The sequence below is a fragment of the Vanessa cardui genome, chromosome Z, assembly GCF_905220365.1.
Source record: "Vanessa cardui chromosome Z, ilVanCard2.1, whole genome shotgun sequence".
Classification (NCBI taxonomy): Eukaryota; Metazoa; Arthropoda; class Insecta; order Lepidoptera; family Nymphalidae; genus Vanessa; species Vanessa cardui.
The window spans coordinates 2,054,955-2,076,975 of NC_061154.1; the positions used below are offsets into that span (position 1 = coordinate 2,054,955).

At 32.4% G+C, this 22,021-nt stretch overlaps 1 protein-coding gene across 3 annotated transcripts in view; it reads right to left on the bottom strand.

Moving 5' to 3' along the window:
* Positions 1-21,629, bottom strand: part of LOC124543441 (WD repeat-containing protein 47) — a 58,931-nt gene extending 37,302 nt beyond the window's left edge. The window contains exons 1-4 of one of the 3 annotated variants that reach the window (XM_047121669.1): positions 21,453-21,629; positions 18,303-19,784; positions 18,081-18,191; positions 17,714-17,759 (exon numbers count right to left, since the gene is read on the bottom strand). In XM_047121669.1, coding sequence (XP_046977625.1) covers positions 17,714-17,759; positions 18,081-18,191; positions 18,303-19,765 — 1,620 coding nt within the window. In that variant the 5' untranslated portion in view covers positions 19,766-19,784; positions 21,453-21,629. Of the gene's footprint in view, positions 1-6,578; positions 7,000-7,078; positions 7,504-17,713; positions 17,760-18,080; positions 18,192-18,302; positions 19,785-21,452 lie in introns of those variants that run through there. The other 2 variants (XM_047121670.1, XM_047121672.1) reach the window with 2 other exon arrangements.
* Positions 21,630-22,021: the final 392 nt, after the last annotated feature.

Here is a 22,021-nt window from a genome sequence, read left to right on the forward strand (position 1 = left end):
AAGGAAAACATCGTGAGGAAACCTACATGTGTCTAATTTGGACCCGATTTAACTCGCATTGGAACAGCGTGGTGGAATGTGTTCCAAACCCTCTCCTTAATGGAAGAGGAGGCCTTATCTCAGCAGTGGAAAATGTACGGGCTGTTACTTTACTTGATAAACATATATGTTTTTTTTTTTAAACTAGCAAACGAGCCTTTTAAACAACAGACAAACATTGGGTCACAAGATATTGATCTAACATCACATTAGGTTTATATAACTAGGACGGATGGTCACTTTTATTATCAGTATTTATTGTAGAATTTTATATAAAAAATCTGTTTATTCATTCGAAGTCACGGGCACAGCTTGTTCGATATAACTTCCATTTACAATCGACGTAACAATACGAAATATTACTAACAAAATAAGAAATAATATTTCTGTATATACAAATATAAAATTTTATATAATGATAATATCACTCTTTATGTCAATACGGCGCAAAGTAAATTGGCTCTTTATTGTACTGCGACAAAATATTTTACGGTCTAAAGTTCACGCACGCATCTGAACAGTAAATCTCAACCTTAAAATATTCAGGTTGTGTAAAATGTTCATATATATCTATATTTACATACACTAGCTGTGCCCGCGAGCTTGTACGCTTTTGAATTTAACAAAAAAAAAAATATTTTGGGCTAAGTTACTCCCTATTATATCAGTTATATGCTAGTGAAAGTCCCGTCAAAATCGGCCCAGCCGTTCTAGAGAATAGGGGGAACAAACAGACAAAAATTGTAAACAATGTTATTTTTGTACATGTACCGTGTATACATACATATGCATTGAGTAAAAAATGGCTATTTTAATATTACAAACGTACACTCCAATTTTATTATATGTATAGATACACAATATAAGATTTTATATAAAGATAATATCTCAGTTAATATCAATACGGTGCAAAGTTTAACAAATTGGCTATTTATATTGTATTTATTTGTACTGCGGCATATTTGATGTTCTTATGTTCACGCGCACATCTGAACGGTACAGACATCTCAACCTAATATTATTAAGGTTGTGTGAAATGTTTATATATGTATACACTATACATACATAACAATATCATACCATCTCTATATTTGAATTAATATTATATTTACCGAAACGAATGTAAGACACACACACACATAGAGACAAATACACACACTTATAAATGTTTTTTTAACGTAAAATTAAATAAATAACTCACGTTAATAACAAAAGACTATCGTTATCGCGAATGTGTTTGATAAAATTAATATATTTATAGGCTAAGAGATTTAATTGAAGATCTCTTTGTATCCGTTTATGACTAGTACATTCCATACGACGAAATACCTAACATTCTAAACGTACCGCTCTCCGTCGTCTGTATTTACATAACAAATACATAAGTAAACACACTGATATACAAACTCTACCTGTGTGAGTTAAATAAGAATATTATTTGATACGTGAAAGATATCTATAAGTACTATATTATAGATGTGAAACAAAAAAATATATATATAGGTATACATCATGCAAAAAAACGTTTCTCGGTGAAACGTTACCTGACGTTCTCTGTGACAGTTATTAATAAAAATGACTTCGACGAAGCTTGATTATTCGTTTGATATAATCTAAAAGCAACTATTAAAATATTATAAAACAATAAGAAAACAAAGATGGAAACAATTGCATTGCATATTTCCTAGACTAAATAGTAGTAGTAGACATAGTTCCTAGAAGGCAATTGATTGTAAAAAACTTATTAGTCCTTATATAGAAAAAAGTCACGCAATGATATCAATGAGTAAATATACAAACGATTCCGATAATACAATCACAGTTTCGAGCCTCATCGATTACGTTACGTAAATAAACGCTCCATAACAGAGACCATATGACTTCATAAGTGACTCACGCATCGAAAAACCCCATGTACAGAAAGTGTAGTAAATATTGGCACAGATGCATGTGAACACCGAAATATAAATCATATTTAACATACTGTATAATATACGCCATACACACATATTATAAAATTGGAGTGTCTGTTTGTCATGTGAAATTAGCCCTTTATTACTCAATGCATATATGTATGTATATGTATATACACATAGGTACGTATAGCAAAATAACATTTTTTACAATTTTTCTCTGGACCGATTTTGACGGGACTTACACTGGTAGATAACTGATATAATAAGGAGTAACTTATGTATCATATTTTTTTTGTTAAATTTAAACTCGTACAAGGTCGCAGGCACATCTGGTTGTCTGTATGTCTGATTTAATGTGTTGACAAATTATTAAGTCCATTCTATTTGAGCTATTCTTGAACCTTTAATAAGTGTTAGGTGAAAATTAAGAAAGTTGCCTGTATGACTTCTTTGTAACCGTGTTTTGGAACAAGTGGTTTTAATTTAACGACAATGGAGTCACGGGTCAGAGTGAAAACGTTTACTATGTCGTTGCGTTCGGCTAGTTAGTTTGTCCAGGCGGTTCACTTTCTCTATGATCTTATCTTACCAATGACACGCATTACCATTTTAACATACACTATAAAATCTTTATCAAAATTAACTTTAATTACTTCTATAAGCGATTGTTTCGATTTTTTAGATAATCCATTCCACAAAAATTAAATACTAGCGCTCATATACGATACGAAAAGACATATATATATATATATATTTTTACCTTTTATTTATATTTTTTGTTGCTTTTTCCGAGATGTTTTACAATTGTCGTTTTATTTCAATTCATTTAGACAAAACTTACAAATAAAATATACCTGAACCTTCCTTATGAATCGCTGTGTTTATTAGTGAAAACCGCTTGATCTTCCGTTTAGTAGTTTTGAAGTTTATCGGGAACATACAGACGGACAAACGCGGCTGACTTTGTTGTACTATATGTAGTGATAACACTGAACAGAAATGAATAGGTATTATAAATGTATTTCGAGGTTTCACACCCTATCTTTATATCTCGCGCCCCGACAGACATTTGCGTTGAAAATAAGGACGAAGCTTACGTCACGTTACATAATTTTCTTCTCTAAATATTTGTATTTCGATGTTTGTCAGTCAATCACGCTCGAACGGTTAGTAGGATTCTAACAAGATTTAGTATTACGTTACGAAAGTGGAATAATAAAATATCGAAGCTTAATTAACGCCAGCGAAGCGGACGGGTTGACTTAAATCGATATTAATAAATAAAAACAATCATTAATTTACTTACGGACTGATAAAACGTATTATTTATATTTGAGGTCATCTTGAAAAGACTACATATTTCTCAAGAACGACAATGTTGTTAATATGAGCTATTGATATAATTATTGTTAAACTTTTTGAGACAGACGACCTCCGTGGTCGAGTAGTGTGTACCGGCTTTACAGGCTTTTACGGGTACACCACTCTGATGTCCCAGGTTCGATACCCGGCCGAGAAAGAGTTATATTCCATACCATTAGTTTTCTATGCTATCTTGGGTCTGGGTGTTTGTGGTTCCGTCGTTACTTCTGATTTCCCATTACACAAGTGCTCTAGCTATTTACATAGGAATCAGAGTAATGTATGTGATGTTGTCCAATATTTACTTATTTTGCTGTAAACGATTCTGCACTGAGTTGCATCAGTTTTAATTTAAATGAATCATTTCGAATGTCGGCTGGAATCTTCGATCAATTACATCCTATTGATCAAAGTGGAGTCAGTCTCGGGTCAAATCGTTGACTTACACATTCACTCGAGTCGATTATTCGAATTATTCTTTCATGAATTTGCAGCTGTAAAAATCGATGTAACAAAAGTTGACAATTAATCAATTTAAGTTTTTAATTCTTTTTAATTTACTTAAGATTTGTTTCCGTTATTTCAGCGAATAGTTAACGAAAATCGAACTCTATGAGCCTGCAATTATGACTGAATTTCGTTTTGTATTGTTTGAAATTTATCAATTTAACTTATATAAACTTGTGACTAACGTGTTTTGGTTAGTTTATCGCTTCAATTATTACGTCACGATGCTTCTATTAATATGCGTTAAGTTTAACCTCGATTAACATTTTTTTATAATCTTTTTAAATTACATAAGAGTAGTTTTCTCTAACCAAAACATTCGAAATCAGCAGTTGAGTATCTATCAGAGGAAAAATTGAAAACTCATAAATTAACAATGCGTCTTAACTTATCAAAATTGATTCAATGTAGTGTCAAATTCATGAACTTTAACTAAAACGCATACACAAAATATAAATAAAAACATATATCTTGTTGTAGAACTTCATTGACAATACAGATACAGAAGATCGTAAACGATGCGCAAATGTGTTACAAAGTATACGCTTAAAAGTGTACGCCAAATATAATGAATTACTCGTATTAGTCGCACACATTATCCAAGCTTTCAAATTCAGAAAGATTATTCGAAATCCTTTTCTTTTTGTAAATAATAAACCAGCGTAATGATTACCTTAACGACTTTCAATCGACTCGAACGAATAATTTAAAAATAAAATCCTTACGACTTCGATACTTATACCGATAATATAGTAACCGAGGTTGTTCACTGGCGTTTATTGAAGAGTTCCGTCGTCTGTCTCCGAAACTCATCATCACATCCATCATATTTACAAATTTTAAAATGAATATTATTATGAACAAATAATTATAATTACAAATCTATTATATGAACTGACCACTTAGTCATATATAAAGTTGCAAAGAAATATTAACATTCACGTTGAGAATATATTCCATTTTTGAAGTCGATTTAAAAAAAAAAAAACAACAACAAAATACTTTTTTAAATAATATAAAATCCTCGTACGTTACCTTGCTTTCGTTTTTAATTAAGCAATACGGTAATTCAAAATGAAATACAATGTTACGATAAATCGCTTGAACCAATTTCATGATTCGATTTAACTCACATACTTAATACACACATAGGTACGTAATTTCCGTGGATTTCACTTTATTTCCTCACCCCTTATTTGCATACGTTTACAGTGTGTGTATGGCGCTACTGATTCGTGAATTCGCTGAAAAGCCGATGACGTTTTATAACATGTGAAACGAGAATAAACGAAACGACAACTGATGCTAATATTATTATAGACTACAGGGTTGGAATTCGAATATATACTTTATTTTAAAACAATATCAACCTGAATTCTTAATACTATAGTACAGTCTGTTTCGTACATACTTTGAAGTAGGTTAAAAATTGTGTCATACAACTTCTAAATTAGTCAATTGATAGGCTATTTGCATTTAAAATCAAATATATCAAATGATTGAATGATATATGCCAATTTATTTCGTAAAATCAAACATGATGTTTAATACATTTTACTGTATGATATTTATTAAATATATAAGTCTATAATAATTATGCGATGAATACACTCAACCTTGCGTCATTACAGATTAAAACTTTATTAAAACTCAAACACGACCTCCGAAAACACAAGAGTATCGAAACCTGTATATCCATATGATAAAATTCATGTATAAAAAAATTTATTAAGTCGCCTTTTTGGGATCGTTTAATTATTTTCTTTAAAGAGTACGATGTTATATGACGAAACGGTGAGATGTAAATATTGTCATGATTTAGCGTGCTAGCGACGTTGCCATGTATGGCTCTCGAGTCAAGACACGGTGCCTTGTAGAGCGGCCTAGTCGAGACATTCCATTTCGATTTTTATCTCAGGACCAACCGCATTATACCTACGAGTATATCTATACAATTATTATAAACTTATATAACCCACTTATTGAAACATTATATGAAGTATATCATAATACGACACCCAGGGGAGGAGCTGTATCGTTTAATGCGGGTGAATTCACGCGGATCAGCTAATATATATAAAATATTAGAAGTAGTAATATTATTAACAATAAACTAACTTACTCCTTATATAAAACTGTTTAAACTGTACGTGTAAAGAAATTAATGTGATAGAGTTTCGTTAATCTTAGTATTTGTTAAGACAATTAATACCATTTATATCGATAGAAGACCAACAAACTTTTCAAATATTTTCCATATAACAAGATATAATTACGTATAATAGTATCGCGTGCAAACAGAACTTCTTTACAAAAAACATTGATACGTAAGTTTTAATCGTAACGCTCATTAACTACATAACGGTTAAAAAAAAGTCAGATCATTACAACGGTTTTAAATCTAATCGCGTATAATAATTATCCATAAACCAGCACGTTGCTTTGGTTTAATTACAACGTGTATCGTATGCGAACCCAACAACAATACTCAGTATCGATTTATCGAAGAAACCTTCAATACGAACCTCCATCGCTTCAACGGTTTATTGCCGTAAACGCAAAAAAAAGTGTGACATATGTCTAAAAAATATTAATATACAAATAAACGTGATCTCATACGTCGTGTTTATTTATTGCATTCTACCATTGATACGCGAACGAATATATTATCATTATTCACATATTAGGAGATCATGAAAGAGATTCTGTTACGAATGACAGATAAACAGAGGGTCGCTGTCCACACACAGTTACCTTATTGTGTCCGCAAGAGAGCCTGTCGTCATGCGCCAACGACGATATGGAATTGTGCCGATCGTAATCCCAATTCGTGTGCCAAGTATCCAAGGAATCCGTCGAGGATTTCTTCGTATCGATGGAACTCTTCCTCGACAGCGAATTCATTGAGCCGACGTAATCTCTCTTCATGTCTCTCACTCCTGTGCTGTTGAGCGAGTCCCGTCTGTTGTAATTCACTACATTGCTACGGGACAGGTTCGGGAATGAACCCATTGAATGTCTCTTCGTGCTGTATCTGTGCGTCGGACTCGGTGTGTCCCTACGGGGAGGCGTCTGAGAGGGACTGTATCGGTCTCGTCGGAGAATGCTCGGGAATGTCGAGGGATGCTCGATCTCCCGCACGGGCGACGACGGTATACCCAGCGAACCCCTTCGCCTGTCATTACATTATTTGTTTAAGACTTAATAATTTTATACGAAATATTGATTCACGCTATTATTATAAATTTACAGACCTTATGATGAGTCCATTTGTCGGCGAAACAGACTCCCTGTGATAACCAGGTGTTGATTCCCTGCTGTGCAAGTATAAAGACGATCTGTAAGGTGTACTACAACGACCATGTACATCGCAATGTGGGTCGTGTTCGATGGTGGAGCTGACTAATGGGGAGTGACGGCCCTCGCCCTCTAAGGTCATAGTCCCGAACATCGAATCCAGCTGCCGCATCGCCAAGGCCTTCTTCACGGCTGTCATTTTCTCGGTAGCACACAAAAGCTCGTCACAGTATATTTTTTAATTCACAAACGAACTATCGACAATGTTTCGCAAACACCGATTCTCGTTAGTGCAAAAGCGTGACTTAAGTAATATGTATGTCCTCTAAGTATGCCGCGACGCGACTGGACTGTTCGGACGGCATTGTGCGCAAAACGCTCGACGATGACTCACGGCGGCATGCGCGCGCGCAGCAATACCAATTATTATCAACGTGTCCTACAATTACACCGTAGATGTATGTAAATACGGTGACAAGGAGGTAAATAATACTCAAGTAGAGCGGCAAGTATATAAATAATAATCGTGGACCGTCGAACGTAGGCGTTAGTCCAAGTTTGATCGAAGGTCGCCCGTGTCGAACGAAGCTAGGAAAACGGCGACGACATTTATTTTGTTACCGCAATGTCATTAAAGAGATACGAGATATAAAATTATGTATTCGTTAATAACAGAAACCCACACCCGATGATTTCCAATTCAAATATAGACATAACGTATTATGTGTATCGTCGGAGCGAGCAGTTCGTTTAGTGAAATCGACAAAATGATAGTAAATTCGCTCTCGCGTCGAAATGTAATTAACTCAATTAAATGAAGTGGTTAATAGGTGCTTGCTGATTTTACGGTTCCTTAAAAGGCGAGTTCTCGTTAAACTGAACAACAGAGTTTAGCTACTGTTATTAAACTAATTTATAGTAACAAGCGTATTATTAAAAGTGCAACTCTATCCTCAAACATATAAGTACTTCAAAAGTCCAAAACTGTAGGACTATACAATAAACTAGAATACGAACGTGAAATGTCGGAATATCATATTTGACATTGACCATAATAATAATGGAACTTAAGCATCAAAATGGCGTATCAAAGTAAGAATATTAACATTTCACAAGTGAGATCAATGAGAACTTTTAAAGAAAAGCACGGTTGTTGATTTCATGCCTTTAATTCATTTATATGTGTTTAAAATAAGGCCAGCTACGGCTGCAAATTAGTTTATTAGGAAGTTTAAAAAAAGTCATTTTCAATTTACGGAATTATTAATATAATTTAATATAATTATTAATATAAAGTTTTATGGAAAAGGCTTTCGATCCTAAATATTGACCATATGTTCATAATTATTCAAAAAATATCGTGCACAATGTATTATTTTCAACAACCTATAAATAACCCGTTTTGCTAACGCCTGCTTTCGAGTTGAAGACGAATATTCCGAGCTTTTATACCACGCCGATAACGATTTTAAACGTAACACAGATCAACATATAAACTCACACACACATTCAAACTATAAACACTTGAGGCTTCATGACGATGTAAATATAATTAATTTATTAAACAAGTATATTTGTGATAGATATATATATCATCATTATTAGATAAATATGATCAAAGGTCTCATTATCTCGTAAAAATTGCCAATTTCTTTTCTTCCACTTCGTTGATATTAAAAAACAATTACCGTTTTCGAAAATAATTATTATCTCAAATTTCTAAAGCTTATTGGCGGTACTATTAACAACGTCTTCTGCGCATGAGTCGGAGAATTACACGAGATATTTAATACCGCAAAATATATTTTAAAACTACTTACATACATAAAAAGAATACGTATTCAAAATTATACCTCCTGTTACTATCTAAAATATTTTGAAATTCTTTAATACATAATTACGTAAAACTAGTATAGCTCGGATTGCGTAACATACAAGGAAAGTATCTGTACGAAATATACTATATTTTAAAATATCCGGACTATAAAGAAAGTGAGGAGAAATTACTTATTCGCCTTATAATTGACGTTTTAAAAAATTATGCAAACGACATATTTATTCATAATCATGTTCAATTCAAACGATGCATCGTTTTATATAAAACGTTTTCATAACACGTACTATTAAACACGTTTTGATTTATTCGACGACTTATTTTAACTAATTGATAGTGATTAATATCGTTTAAACAAAATTAATCAAATTGATTCATCGAAAAGATAATTTTAATAAAACAAGCTTGTTTAATAAATTGTAAGGACACATTGATATCCGATCAGAGACTTTGATGTATTAGCGTGGAGGCGTTAAAGAAGTTCATATACTTAATTCAAATTTTATTTAAGTTCGCTTTACTTTTCAATTTAAATTATGATAATTGAAGGCTAGATATGTTTTAGACCGAAACAAACACGAAACAGAGTGAAAGTAACAAAAAATATGCCCATATTTTCGTCTACTTTTGTAACACATATTTACATATATGTATGGTCTATTTACACAATCCGTATTTTATATAATAACGAACCACTACACACATATACTGCTAAAACTGTTTTATTTATTACTTTTCATGATATAAACGTGACGATAACGTCGAACGTTTTATCTAAGAACGCAGTGAGTTAGAATGAGAGGACCGGAAACGATCAGATATCGTGTCGGAACATATAAAAAATCAGTTAAAAGGACTACAAATCCAAGGAATGCTTTTATGTACATAAAGGTGTATTTAAAATATACATACCTATAACTTATAAATTCTATAAGACAATATCGAAAAAAATATCGATGAAGTACGATTAAATAGTAAGTAGTCTTCTATATATACAAAAGCAAGAATTTTTAAGAGCGAAAATTTAAGGCGGATATGGCAAGTAGGTTTTCAGGTTTCTTATAGGGTATATGTTATAACTATTTTACTAAACTCGGCCGGGGTAAAACGGGGGTAGGAAGTTTGTATTTTTTAATATTCCCGTGGGTAATGCCGCAGGTTCCACTAGTTAAAGTAAAAAAAAGTAACGAAAATTGCAATCGTATCGATCACCTAATTTCGAAGCCACACGTTAAAATGACTAAATTCTTATATTTAATTATCGTATCGAACGGTATAAAAAAGCAAACAGTGCATATTTCATAATTTAGTCGAATAATTTTAATTTTTGCCTCTCATTTTGGTATCGTTATCTATATAGTAAAACTGTTAAATTGTCGCGTGTAAACATAATATAATAAGATAAAAAATAGGTTAAGGAGACCATTAATATTGCGTCAGTATATATTTTTAATTTATTTATTCGTGTATGTATATACTATTAGGCGTTAGTTGATAAAAACATACTGATTACTTGTCAGTACCGGTGATTGTCATCTGTTTATTAGTAGCAATGTTTAGTAATTCTATATTCAAACTACCATTTTGACTCAATCTATTCTTTTATTTTTTAATTAATATTAGTAGCACACCGGAAGTCAATGCAGTGTCTATGTAATATTACTTTTGCGCATTTATATAATTCTCACTTAATTTATTTATTTCGCAAATAAACATATCTGTTGAATATTTAAACTAACACACTGATGACTCTAAATAGGTACGTCAACTACAAATATGTATACATACATCATTTATATAAAGATATGTATAATAATGACACACTGTCGATATAAAAAATATAAACGCGACATCAAAGTCGCCGAGGCTGTATCTCTGATCAAGCGCGGATCAGGACCCGCTGGATTGTAGTAATAAGAATTACATATACTGCCACATATTTTTATTATATATTATTTATTATACATTATGTATATATTATTTAAAAATATAAAAAAGGAAGTCAGTTTGGGCCACGTCTCCCAAGAAGACGAATGAAATCCAGCGAAGATCTGCTGATGATTAGTATTTAAATATAAAACGTCAAAATGTTTAAAACAGAATGCAAAAAAAGGCACGGGCATCTGCGAGCCTGTGGATATTGAAAAATAATAAAAAATATATAAAAATTTCTCTTCTGAAGGACAAATAGAAATTGACATACGGAATATTAAACTAAATGACTTAGAAATCAAGTTCTTTTTAAAATGTAGGAATTTCGAAACGTATATTTTAATAAAATTTAGAAGATATGCTCTTAAATATTTCACTATTTAAATACAAAGCATCTTTTTTTAAAAGCGATAAATAACCTAATGCATATTAAATATATGTTAACCTGTTTTGTAATAACTGTACTTTTATAGAATTACTTCCTTGTAAAAAAAATACATCAGAGAACATAGGCATATAGATTCCAAACATAAGCATAGTCTGTAAGATATAGTATATTTGTGTAGTAAATACACGGCGAACGTTTTAGATGTTTGATAATTATTAAAAAAATAAACATCTCGCACAAATTTAATTCTTGAAAATAGCAACTGTTTATTTTAATTCCGGTATTTCTCGTTATAATCCACATTCCGATTCATATCCATTAAAATTTACCCTTATTAAAAAAAAATGTTGGTTTCTTCTTTCCATACTAAAACTGTCAAAACATCAAACTCAAAATTCAGATAGAAATTCCCTGGCGATTGAAAACCGATTTTCTTTTGTCTTTTCTTTTAAAAAAGTCGAATTAAAAGCTTCGCAAGAGATCGTCGGCAAAACATTTTATATCGACGATATTTTTAAGAACATTTTGCTTTAAATTTAAATATAGGCCACCTATAAAAGTGACGTTTAATACAATATAAAAAAAAATATTTTAATAGGGAAAATAATTGGTACCGTAAGGAATACAAACCATTTATTACTTAGCCGGTGCGCCGCTAACCATGGGATCTATGATTCTATACACTGTATATTATACTCTATGTCTGTAATTAATAACTCATTTTAATAGTCGGCGGTTGCATAACTAATGAGCTGATCTCAAGTATAGTGTATAAACAGCTATTGTCATATTTTTTTATCGCACATACATTTTCAATAAGACACGCAAACATAAATAAATCTATACGTATGTATTATTTAGGTGTATATTAGGGAGTGACTGAATAAATTATTGAAGCTGGATTTACACATAGCCATCCAAAAGTGACGAAAAGTTACTAAGGACTACCACTCATACACATCGGCACTGTAAAAAATATAAAACATTTCTTATACCGGAAATGCGTCACTAAACTTGGAAACAAGCATGTTGATGTAGACCTTTGAACTTGGTCATAACAAGCTGAGCATTACTGCTTCGCGGTAGAATATTCGATGAGTGGGTGGTACCTGCAAATATAGGCATGAACATAGTCCTGCCACCGAGTAAACATTTACCGTCTGTTTTAAGTGGGAAATAATATACACAACCCCACCCCTCTAGAATTAGCGATGAACAGAAACTGCTTACAAATATTTATTTTTTATGACGTAGGTAGCAAATGATCTGGAGGCTCACCGGATGGAAAGTGGCTACCACCGCCCATGGACATCTGCAACACCAGGGGGCTTGCAGGTGCGTTGCCGGCCTTTAAGAAAGGAGTACGCTCTTTTCTTGAAGGTTCCCATGTCGTATCGGGTCGGAAAAACCGCCGGCGAAAGCTGGTACAACAAAGTGGTTGTGCGCGGCAGAAAATGTCCAAGAAATCGCACTGTTGTGGATTTTCGGACACCAAGGTGGTGCGGGTGAAACTTAGAATTTTGACGAGATGTCCGAAGGTAAAATTCAGCAGGCAGGTTTAATCCGAACCTCAAACATTCCCCGTGACAAATTCGGTAAAAGGTGCAGTTTGATCCAACATCTCTGCGCAAAGCCAAAGGATCAAGGAGATCGGAAAGGTTATTTTTATTCACTTTGGGATCATGTTAGAAACGATTTAAGAAATAATATAAATGTAGACAGAAATCAATAAGACGCAATAACTGGGTATCAAGTCGACTCAGATCAAATATTGAATTTACGTAACGCCTCTGACATTTGCAGAGACTAATATCTAAAATGTAATGAATACACGTTAATGAACAAATGTGATCATCGTCTTGTGTCGCTTCTAATTCTGAATTTATAATTATTAATCACGGCTAAGATTAACATCAAAAGATCACGTACATCAAATGGGAGAAGCGAAACGTGTGCGATAATATCATAAATTTTAGGTTTTTTTTACCTTTTTTTCTTTTATTTTGATTGATATTGGTAGTTTGAGGGTTCAATTTACTGTTAAGTCGGTCAATAAAAACTGTTTGGTGCTTTCCTTTAAACGGCTAGTCTTCCCTGAGATTTGCCGTCGGGGCCGAAATCAATCAGCACATCATCATATACATTATAGTTTGAACTTCAGACAGCGTCTACTAATATTTTCTTTAAAGATATTGTATATGTGAGATCTTAAATTATTCATACGTATAGATAGTGACGGTACTACAAAGGAAAAAACAAACGGGCATACTTTATTATCTATGTGTGTGTAGTGTCAATCACAGCTTTCACGCAGAAAGCTGTGATTGACACTACACACACTTTAGTAGTGTGCGTGTATTTCGTAGCAAAAATATGGACACGATTTATTTCACGTTCTCAGCTTTGACAGTATATCTAGGCATAAAAAAAGACTCTTTAATCATTTTCGCCTGGTCGCATAATATACCTAAGCTATACTGAAGTTACTGCCTCACACTCGCCTCGCTCGCGATGTGCTCAGTAATTAATACGCTTGTTAATTAAAATTAGAATATAGACGAGTAATGTTTAAATTAAAAACCATCCAAGTTAAACAATGTAGCTTCGACTTCTTAAGGCTGTCAAACTAATTATTACGGAGAGGAAAAAATCTATATATGTACATATAATAACATTGGAGTGTCTGTTTGCTATGTTAAAATAACCGCTTTCTTGCTAAATGAATAGATATGTGTGATACACGGTACATAAACAAAAATATTTTCTTTTCTCCAATTTTTGTCTGCCTTTCTGTCCGCTAGGCTGGATTTTGATAGGACTTTCACCGGCAGAATAAGGTAATAAGGAGTAACTTAGGCTACAACCATAACTTTTTTTATTAAATACAAAGGCGCACGAAGTCGCGGTTACAGCTAGTCTTTAATCACCCGCTGTTTAAGGTACATGGGAAAGGTCTATCCTGAGCATCAATTCTACAAATTCATAATGATCCGATCCAATTCGACCATTTCTCACAAAAATTAACCTCAGCTTAATCGTAACGAATCACCAAATCGACTTGTTTATATCGATTATTATACGATACGAATTATATTCCGATCCGACTTTGATCCGAAACACAACTGGATAGTTACGTCAGTGAAAACGGAAAAACGCTGAGCAAAGATTACTAATACATTTCGTTTGTTATAAAGTGACGACGTAGAACAACTTATTTTGATATTGAATATTTTTTTACGATAAAAGTTGAAAAAAGCGACCCCCTTAAAAACAAAAGACGGTTGAGGATTTTCTCAGGTCGGGGTATTTTCTTATTAAGTGTAATTTAATGTTCTATATTGTATAAAGGAATTTCATTTTATTCGATTTCAATTTATAAGTATATTTGGCTTTTTTGGTCATAGAAAGCTATTTTTAAATATACGTTAATATTCAAAAGAATTATATACCTATATGTATATGTAACTGACATTGTTACTATAAATACGTATTAGTTACTAAATAGAACAAAACACAAAATCAAAATCTACACACATATTTTTGAACGTTGAACTCAAATGATTTCAATAGCATGAGTGGCAAACTAGTATTGTTCATATGCCAAATATCCCACTGGTGGGCAGAACGGATTTAATGCACATATGATAAATGATCATTCGACACATGCAGGTCTCCTCACGAGGTTATCATTCACCGCGGAAATCGAAGACATTTTTAATATTTGCAAAACAAACACATGAAAATTTGTACAGCTGGTTTTCAGTTAAAACTGATGCGTCCGATCCATTGTTCAAAATCACATCAAACCAACAATTCAATCAATTCAATATATAAATAAATAAAAAAATATTTATTGCTAACAAAATATTAATTAAAAACTTAAGAATCGAATACGAAACGAATACGTAAAGTCATGAAAGTAGCTCTCGTTCAAATGACGAATACAGGAATAATAAACATAATGAACAGTACAACAATAATAAAAATAATGAACAGAAAACATTGATGTTATCTGTGTCAGTGGTACAGTTAACAAAAAAAAAAAAAGAAAAATCTTATATGTTAATAAAAAATCCTTGACCTACGTCTAGAGTTCATTGTGGACCCTAAACGTTTATCTAACAGATACAGTTTTTTTTTATGAGATAGGTTACAAACGAGCGGAAGGTTCACCTGATGGAAAATGACTACCACCGCCCATGGACATCTGCAACATCAGGGGGCTTTAAGTGCTTTAAGTGCTTTAAGGCTTAATGCCGGTCTTTAAGTCTTTAAGACAGTGTTGGTAGTCAATAAAATTGTTTGTAAAAACATACTCTTACTCCCTATCCATTTATAAACGCACAAAATAAGTATTCGCTACGTATTCCTAATAAAGTGTAATCTCTTTATGTCCAAGACCGAAAGGCCATATCCGACATTAGACGGAATAATTAAAAGTAATTTTTATTTTCATGAGCTCAAGGCTAGACTAGTGCTTTTTACTATTCCTTATTATATATACATAGTTTCAAAATCATCAACGCCCAGTTAAAAATCCTGTATAATATAAAGTATCGTAATATCATGCAGGAACATTAAATTAGCATAAATGATATTATAAATAATGTCATATGACAACGGCAACGACATACTGACTTTCGCATTGACCATATCCATTGGGATTTGTATCTGTTGAAGAGATTTTTTTTTTTATATTTCAAAAGATGTAGGCATATGGATAACTTATAAACAAAAAATCAGTAAGCAGTGATATTCAGCTCTCTGAGCTTATATTATATAAACTTTTTAATACATACATAATTTAAAACAAACCATTCGCAATGCATTTCAAATTAAGAATAAGAATATTTTTTATGATAAAATGATAAAAACAAATCTGACTAAACCTCGCAGTATACTACAGTATATACATTTGTATATTATTATTATATAGATAGGAATTATATTTAATGTACGGAAAGGAGCATCTTTAATTCGATCAAATGAATATTATATATGTATAATTTTATATGCGTTATAAGAAAAAAAATTTAACGTTTGTCAAAATGCATAGCAACCTTTTTCTTATTACATATAAATAAACACTAAAAAACCATAAACACTTCGAACAACGGAAAACAATCAAATATAAAAAATTCGCACACAGATAAGTTACAAAAAAAAAACATAACAATTTAAAAAATCGATTCAAACAAATCGATTTCCAACGAGAACTCTCGTATTTCTTAAGTGGGTTAATTATTACATGGTGTGACAAAATATCGTTAAGATTGAATTAACTTGATACACTTACGCGTTGAACGATAAGTATTCGGAAGAAGATGGTCAGTGGGCTGAGACAGAAAAATGCTTCACAATCGAGTGCGCCCACACTTTGATAATGTCTTAAAACGAAATTTCTGATGCGCTTTGATGAGATTTGAGGTTATCTGTGATCGTTCATTGTTTGAAACTAATATCTATACATATGATAAAAATTGAAGTGTCTGTTTGTAATATTTAAATAGCCCTTTTTTAATCAATGCATCTGTATTTATACACGGTACATATACCAAAATAACATTTTTTATTACAAACAATTTTTGTCTGTTTCTTTTAGCTAATCTCTGGAACGTCTGGATAGATTTTGACGGAACTTTCACTGGTAAATAACTAATATAATAGGGATTAACTTAGGCTACAATATTTATTTTTCGTTAATCGTTAAATTCAAACGCGTACACGGTCGCGGACACAGCTAGTATAGTATAAAACATCCCTTACCAATGTCTGTCCCTATGCTTACATCTTTAAAATTACGCAATGGTTTTTGATACGTTCTTTTAATAGATAGAGTGCTGCTAAAGGTTTCTGTATATAATACATGAACTATATAGTTAATAAGCACTGATAATTTTAGATGTTTCTGTAGAATATTCAGTATCAGGAATGCACCCGAGCGAATACTGAAGACCAATGGCCTTATTTGGTCAAACCTTTTGTTCGATTAACAATCTCTCCTTTTAAGGGTCAATTTTGTTTACACCTATAAAAATGTTTCAATTCGAATGTTACCTAGATCAAATATTAATTTTAGGTGTTTAGTGATAAGTCAATAATAAATAAATAAAATTAAAATGTTGCCATGACTAAATTTATCAATACGAGTGTTGCAAAAATAATCTCATAATGTCTCTAGGGTAATCGAAAAATTTTGGCAGGTAACTTTTATTATAAATGTTGGTTATCTGAAACAAGAACAACACAGGCTACGAGGGAAATCATAACAAATCTCGATCAAATTTTATATACATTCAGTTGAACGATTGAGGGTATTCTTAAGATATTTTTCTATAAATTAAACTAACTGGTGACAGTTATATCATTTACTGAATTATGTATATTGTGCATGTGTGTGTAAATTATGTGTGTGTTGTTAATAAAAAACAATCTTACATTAGCCGAATCTGGTATTTCGATGGACTCGCTGATATCATTTTGTCTGGAATAAGAGGTATTAAATATAAATTATCTTATATTATATACATACATAATTAGAGCATATATTTTATGAACACATGTCTGAAGCTATTAGGTATATGTACACAAACATGAATCTTAATAACATCTTACCGAATGAATATAGTCGTTTGGGAGATTGGATAAACGTGTCATATGTTGTTCAAAAACATATTTTTTGAACTGAGATGTGAATTCATTAACTACTATTTCCATCATCGTTTGCAAGTCACACACACACAATATAACATTTGAAAATTTAAATATATTAGATACATTACAAAATAAACGGTAATTTCCTTACCGCATGTATTGGGAATGATCGTGTATTTTCTGATTGTGTTCTGCATTCGGTGGTGGAGTATACTTGACGGCCGACGGGAAAGCTGATGCAGCATCACCTATTTGCTCCATCCTGAAAACATCACAATATATTTATAATTAAATTAGGATGCTTAATAAATATAGATCAATATTTAATTATCCCATGAAATTAAATAAAAAATAAAACTATTTATATACTTACGGTTTCTGTGGCCTAAGTTCAGACGAACAGAGATTACGTAGGTAATCATCACATTCGCGTTGTTTCTGAATCTGATACTCCTTCAACAGTTCCCTCCTGAAGTCACCGTCTCCTCCAGGAGTCAAGGTCTCGAGCTGCTGAGGTAGTCTCTCCGCTATAGAGGAACGTTCAGCTGAAACCGGAGCTGTCGATATCGACGTCGAAGCAGAATAATCCTGTCCCCTGTGTTCCGGCGTCGTAGCATTCGATGCACCGATACTACTCGCCTCGCTCGCCTTCGTATATTCGCCGATCGGCTTCAATTGTTCATCAATTGGCTTCAACGATTCATTTAAACCATTGTAAATACTGTCACCGTTTTTATTGTCGAACAATCTATCGACAGACGTATTCATCAATTTACTTCCTTTGATACCAGTTAGATGAAAACCGGCGAAATATGACGACGACGGTCCATAGTCGATAGCTGATAGAGCCATTACCGCTGGATGGCGAGGTGCACCGTCTGGGAGAGGTCGGAGCGACCTCGTCATAGCGTCCGCCGCTGATCTCGGTCTTCTAAACGGCATTGCCAAGTGTGGAAATGTGCGTGGTTTAATAGGCGTCACTAGCATGTGCTCCGTCCATGACGTATGCAACGACGGCCGTTCTAATTTCTCAACGTCCACGTTCAACATTCTCTGTTCAAACGGTACACTGAAAGTCTCCGCCGGAATAGACTGCAGCCATGACAGCAGACTCAAATCCGACTCGTCAAACCCGGAGCCATCCAGGAGTCGGGAAAAGTTCACCTCATTCGACTGTGCCTCTTTCGAGCCAGTTGCTTTCGCTTGACAATAGTTCACACAGGATTCATATAAGATCCCCTTAATCAGCAATTGCATCAAACGATCGTTTTTAGCACATTTCGCTGGCGAACCGCTCGATGATGACTTCTTGTCACACGGTAAAAATTGTTCCACTAGAGGGTATACCTCTCGAAAGCATTGCACTCGTGCGTTACTAGGATTCCATTTCTTGAATTGTGCGTGATCAGTTATACTAGGTAGTGTCAATAGTAAACATAAGTTGGAATATTCTTCTTTAGAAGGCGCTATTTTTTCCAGATCGCTAAGAACTTTGACGACTTCATCCACAATGTTCTCAACATTGTTGTACGCTTTTATTTCTGATCGTATGCATAAAAGTTCTATATATTTATGTCTAAGTATAGCATAATTAAATTTATTCGCTTCAAAAGCTTTAAGTGCGCTAAGCGGTTGAATAAATTCTAACACATCATCCCACTGGCCGTCGAGAATGAGCTGGCGAAGGAATAGCACGTCGTCAGCATAGTTCCCATTAATGACACCCGTCTCCCTTTCCAACGACAACTGCGTGATGTGGAGGTCACGGTTATGTAAGAATTCCAATGCGAGACGAACCACGTCGTCCTCGCGTAGATTCAAGTGTGTCGACGGCATAATTCCTGTTTTCTTTAGTCTACAACAAAAAAAATGATTTGAAATTGCTTTGCTTACCCGATTGAATTTAGATAAGCTAGCTAGATGAAATATATTCATAAAGATAAATAGAAGACCAAGTAATTACATTCTAGGTTTAAAAAAATGTTGCTAATTACATTTGTTCTCAAACATTCTCTTCTTTTTTTTAATAAAGGAACAAATATTATCACCTGATTAAATTTATAACTCATTTTGCATTTTCTAAACATATTTGTCACACAGACAAAATATGCAAGCCACATATCACAATATATCTGATAATTTTATTCATGATATTGCCGTAAAAATAATGATCATTGAATCTATTTTCTTATAACTAATTAACCATTTACACATAAGCAGTATATACAATGGAATTTTAATTAATATAATTAGACACTTTTCTCAGCAATTTAGATTAAAGATTTCGTAACAATTCAAATAAAAATAATGAAAAAATATTTATATTTAGTAATCATTCACTTTTTTGAATGCATGAATGAATTAATTGTCATTTATATTCTGTATTCCAACACTATTCATCCCATTGACATGAAACTACGTATAATTGCTGTTGGCACTTGTGTGAAGGTTTCTGGCATAGTACCATCAACATACAATAGATTATACTGATTGGAACTAATAATTGGCAAAGAGAGATTACAACAAATGCCATTAAATTGTAATTTAGTTAAGTGTCAACCATTAAACTGAGAATTTTTTAAGATTGAATGATATCTGAAGTTAATTGATTGACAGTTAAAAATGCATTCACATCCGATGATAAACAATGTTTTTAAGATAATTTGATACATTATATAAATACAAAACATTTCATACATAAAAATAAGTCAATAAGATTGATATCAGATAAATGATAATATTGCCAGATGTCTCTTAGACATTATAGTTATCTGAGAAATTGTTATCTTTTTAGAGAGATTCTTAAAAATGTGACAACCACACAAGAAAGTATACATTTATGCTATGAATATATATTGTAATAATTTACTATAATTTTTATAAAAAATTTTTTACTATGACTGAGACATTTGAAATAAACTAATACATTACTATGCTCTGTATCTTATTATACTTATTACATTTTATACAGTATTGCAGAAATGTAACTTCAACAAAGTTACAAAGGACAAGTAGTAGTTTACTATTAACATATTATACTTTGTGCAAATGTCTAAATAAATATTATTAGATATTTTAATACTGTTTAGTTTTGATGCATGCATAGCTGCTCATATAAACTTTCACTCTAGTGTATTTGAGGATAATGTATGATGTTGAGAAAGCCTTCTGTTGCATACTTAAAGAAATTATTGGTGCATCTCTGACACATAAGACATGCAACCAAGAGAAAACATTTTCCGATAAATACTAACATAACTACTCCGACTAAAACACCGAAAACACCGTTTTTAACTGTGATAATGATATTGGATTATTACTAACTGCGAAATCATTATTTTCCGCCTACACAAAAATACAGCCTCCTCGAAAACCTTCACAGATGGCCGTATATTTTTTCGAAAATAGATCGTAACGAAATAAACAATCTCAAACCGTATAGCACAAATAATAGTAAAAAAAAAAATATTATTTTTCAAAACAATTTATAAATGGAGAAAACATACAGTAAATTAAAGTTTACCTTATAATTAATCACTTTTCATTCGCATTCGCGAAAAGATCACAATAACAAATGATAAAACTACATTTACAACAATATTTTTAACGGGACATTACAGAAGAAATTATTAAATTTATTCCACATTTTAACGTCGGAGAGAGCAACCAGTACCGTATACAGATAAATAAAATAAAATTTCTTATTTCATGCTTTGATCATTTGTCAGTGACTCACTAGTTTGTCTTTGGTAGTTAGAGATTTTTTTTATTATTTTTATAACTGTACTATGCTATAACTTAATTTATTGAGAAAACATCTAATATTTGTGAATGCAATAAGAAATATGTGTTGTTTTCATAAATTAATCATACCGAAATACATTAGGACGCAAAAATTGTATCCATTAAAGTTTTTAAACTAACTAACTGGTATTATGTACTTTTAAATGAAAATATTAAACCATCAATGTTTTTTAAAAATACTTTATTAAGTTGACATCACGTTGTATATCAATAATGCTGAAAAATTTTGCAATTACAAAGATTGCACTTAGTAAATTCTATAACTGCAATTTTAATGTGTATTAACTA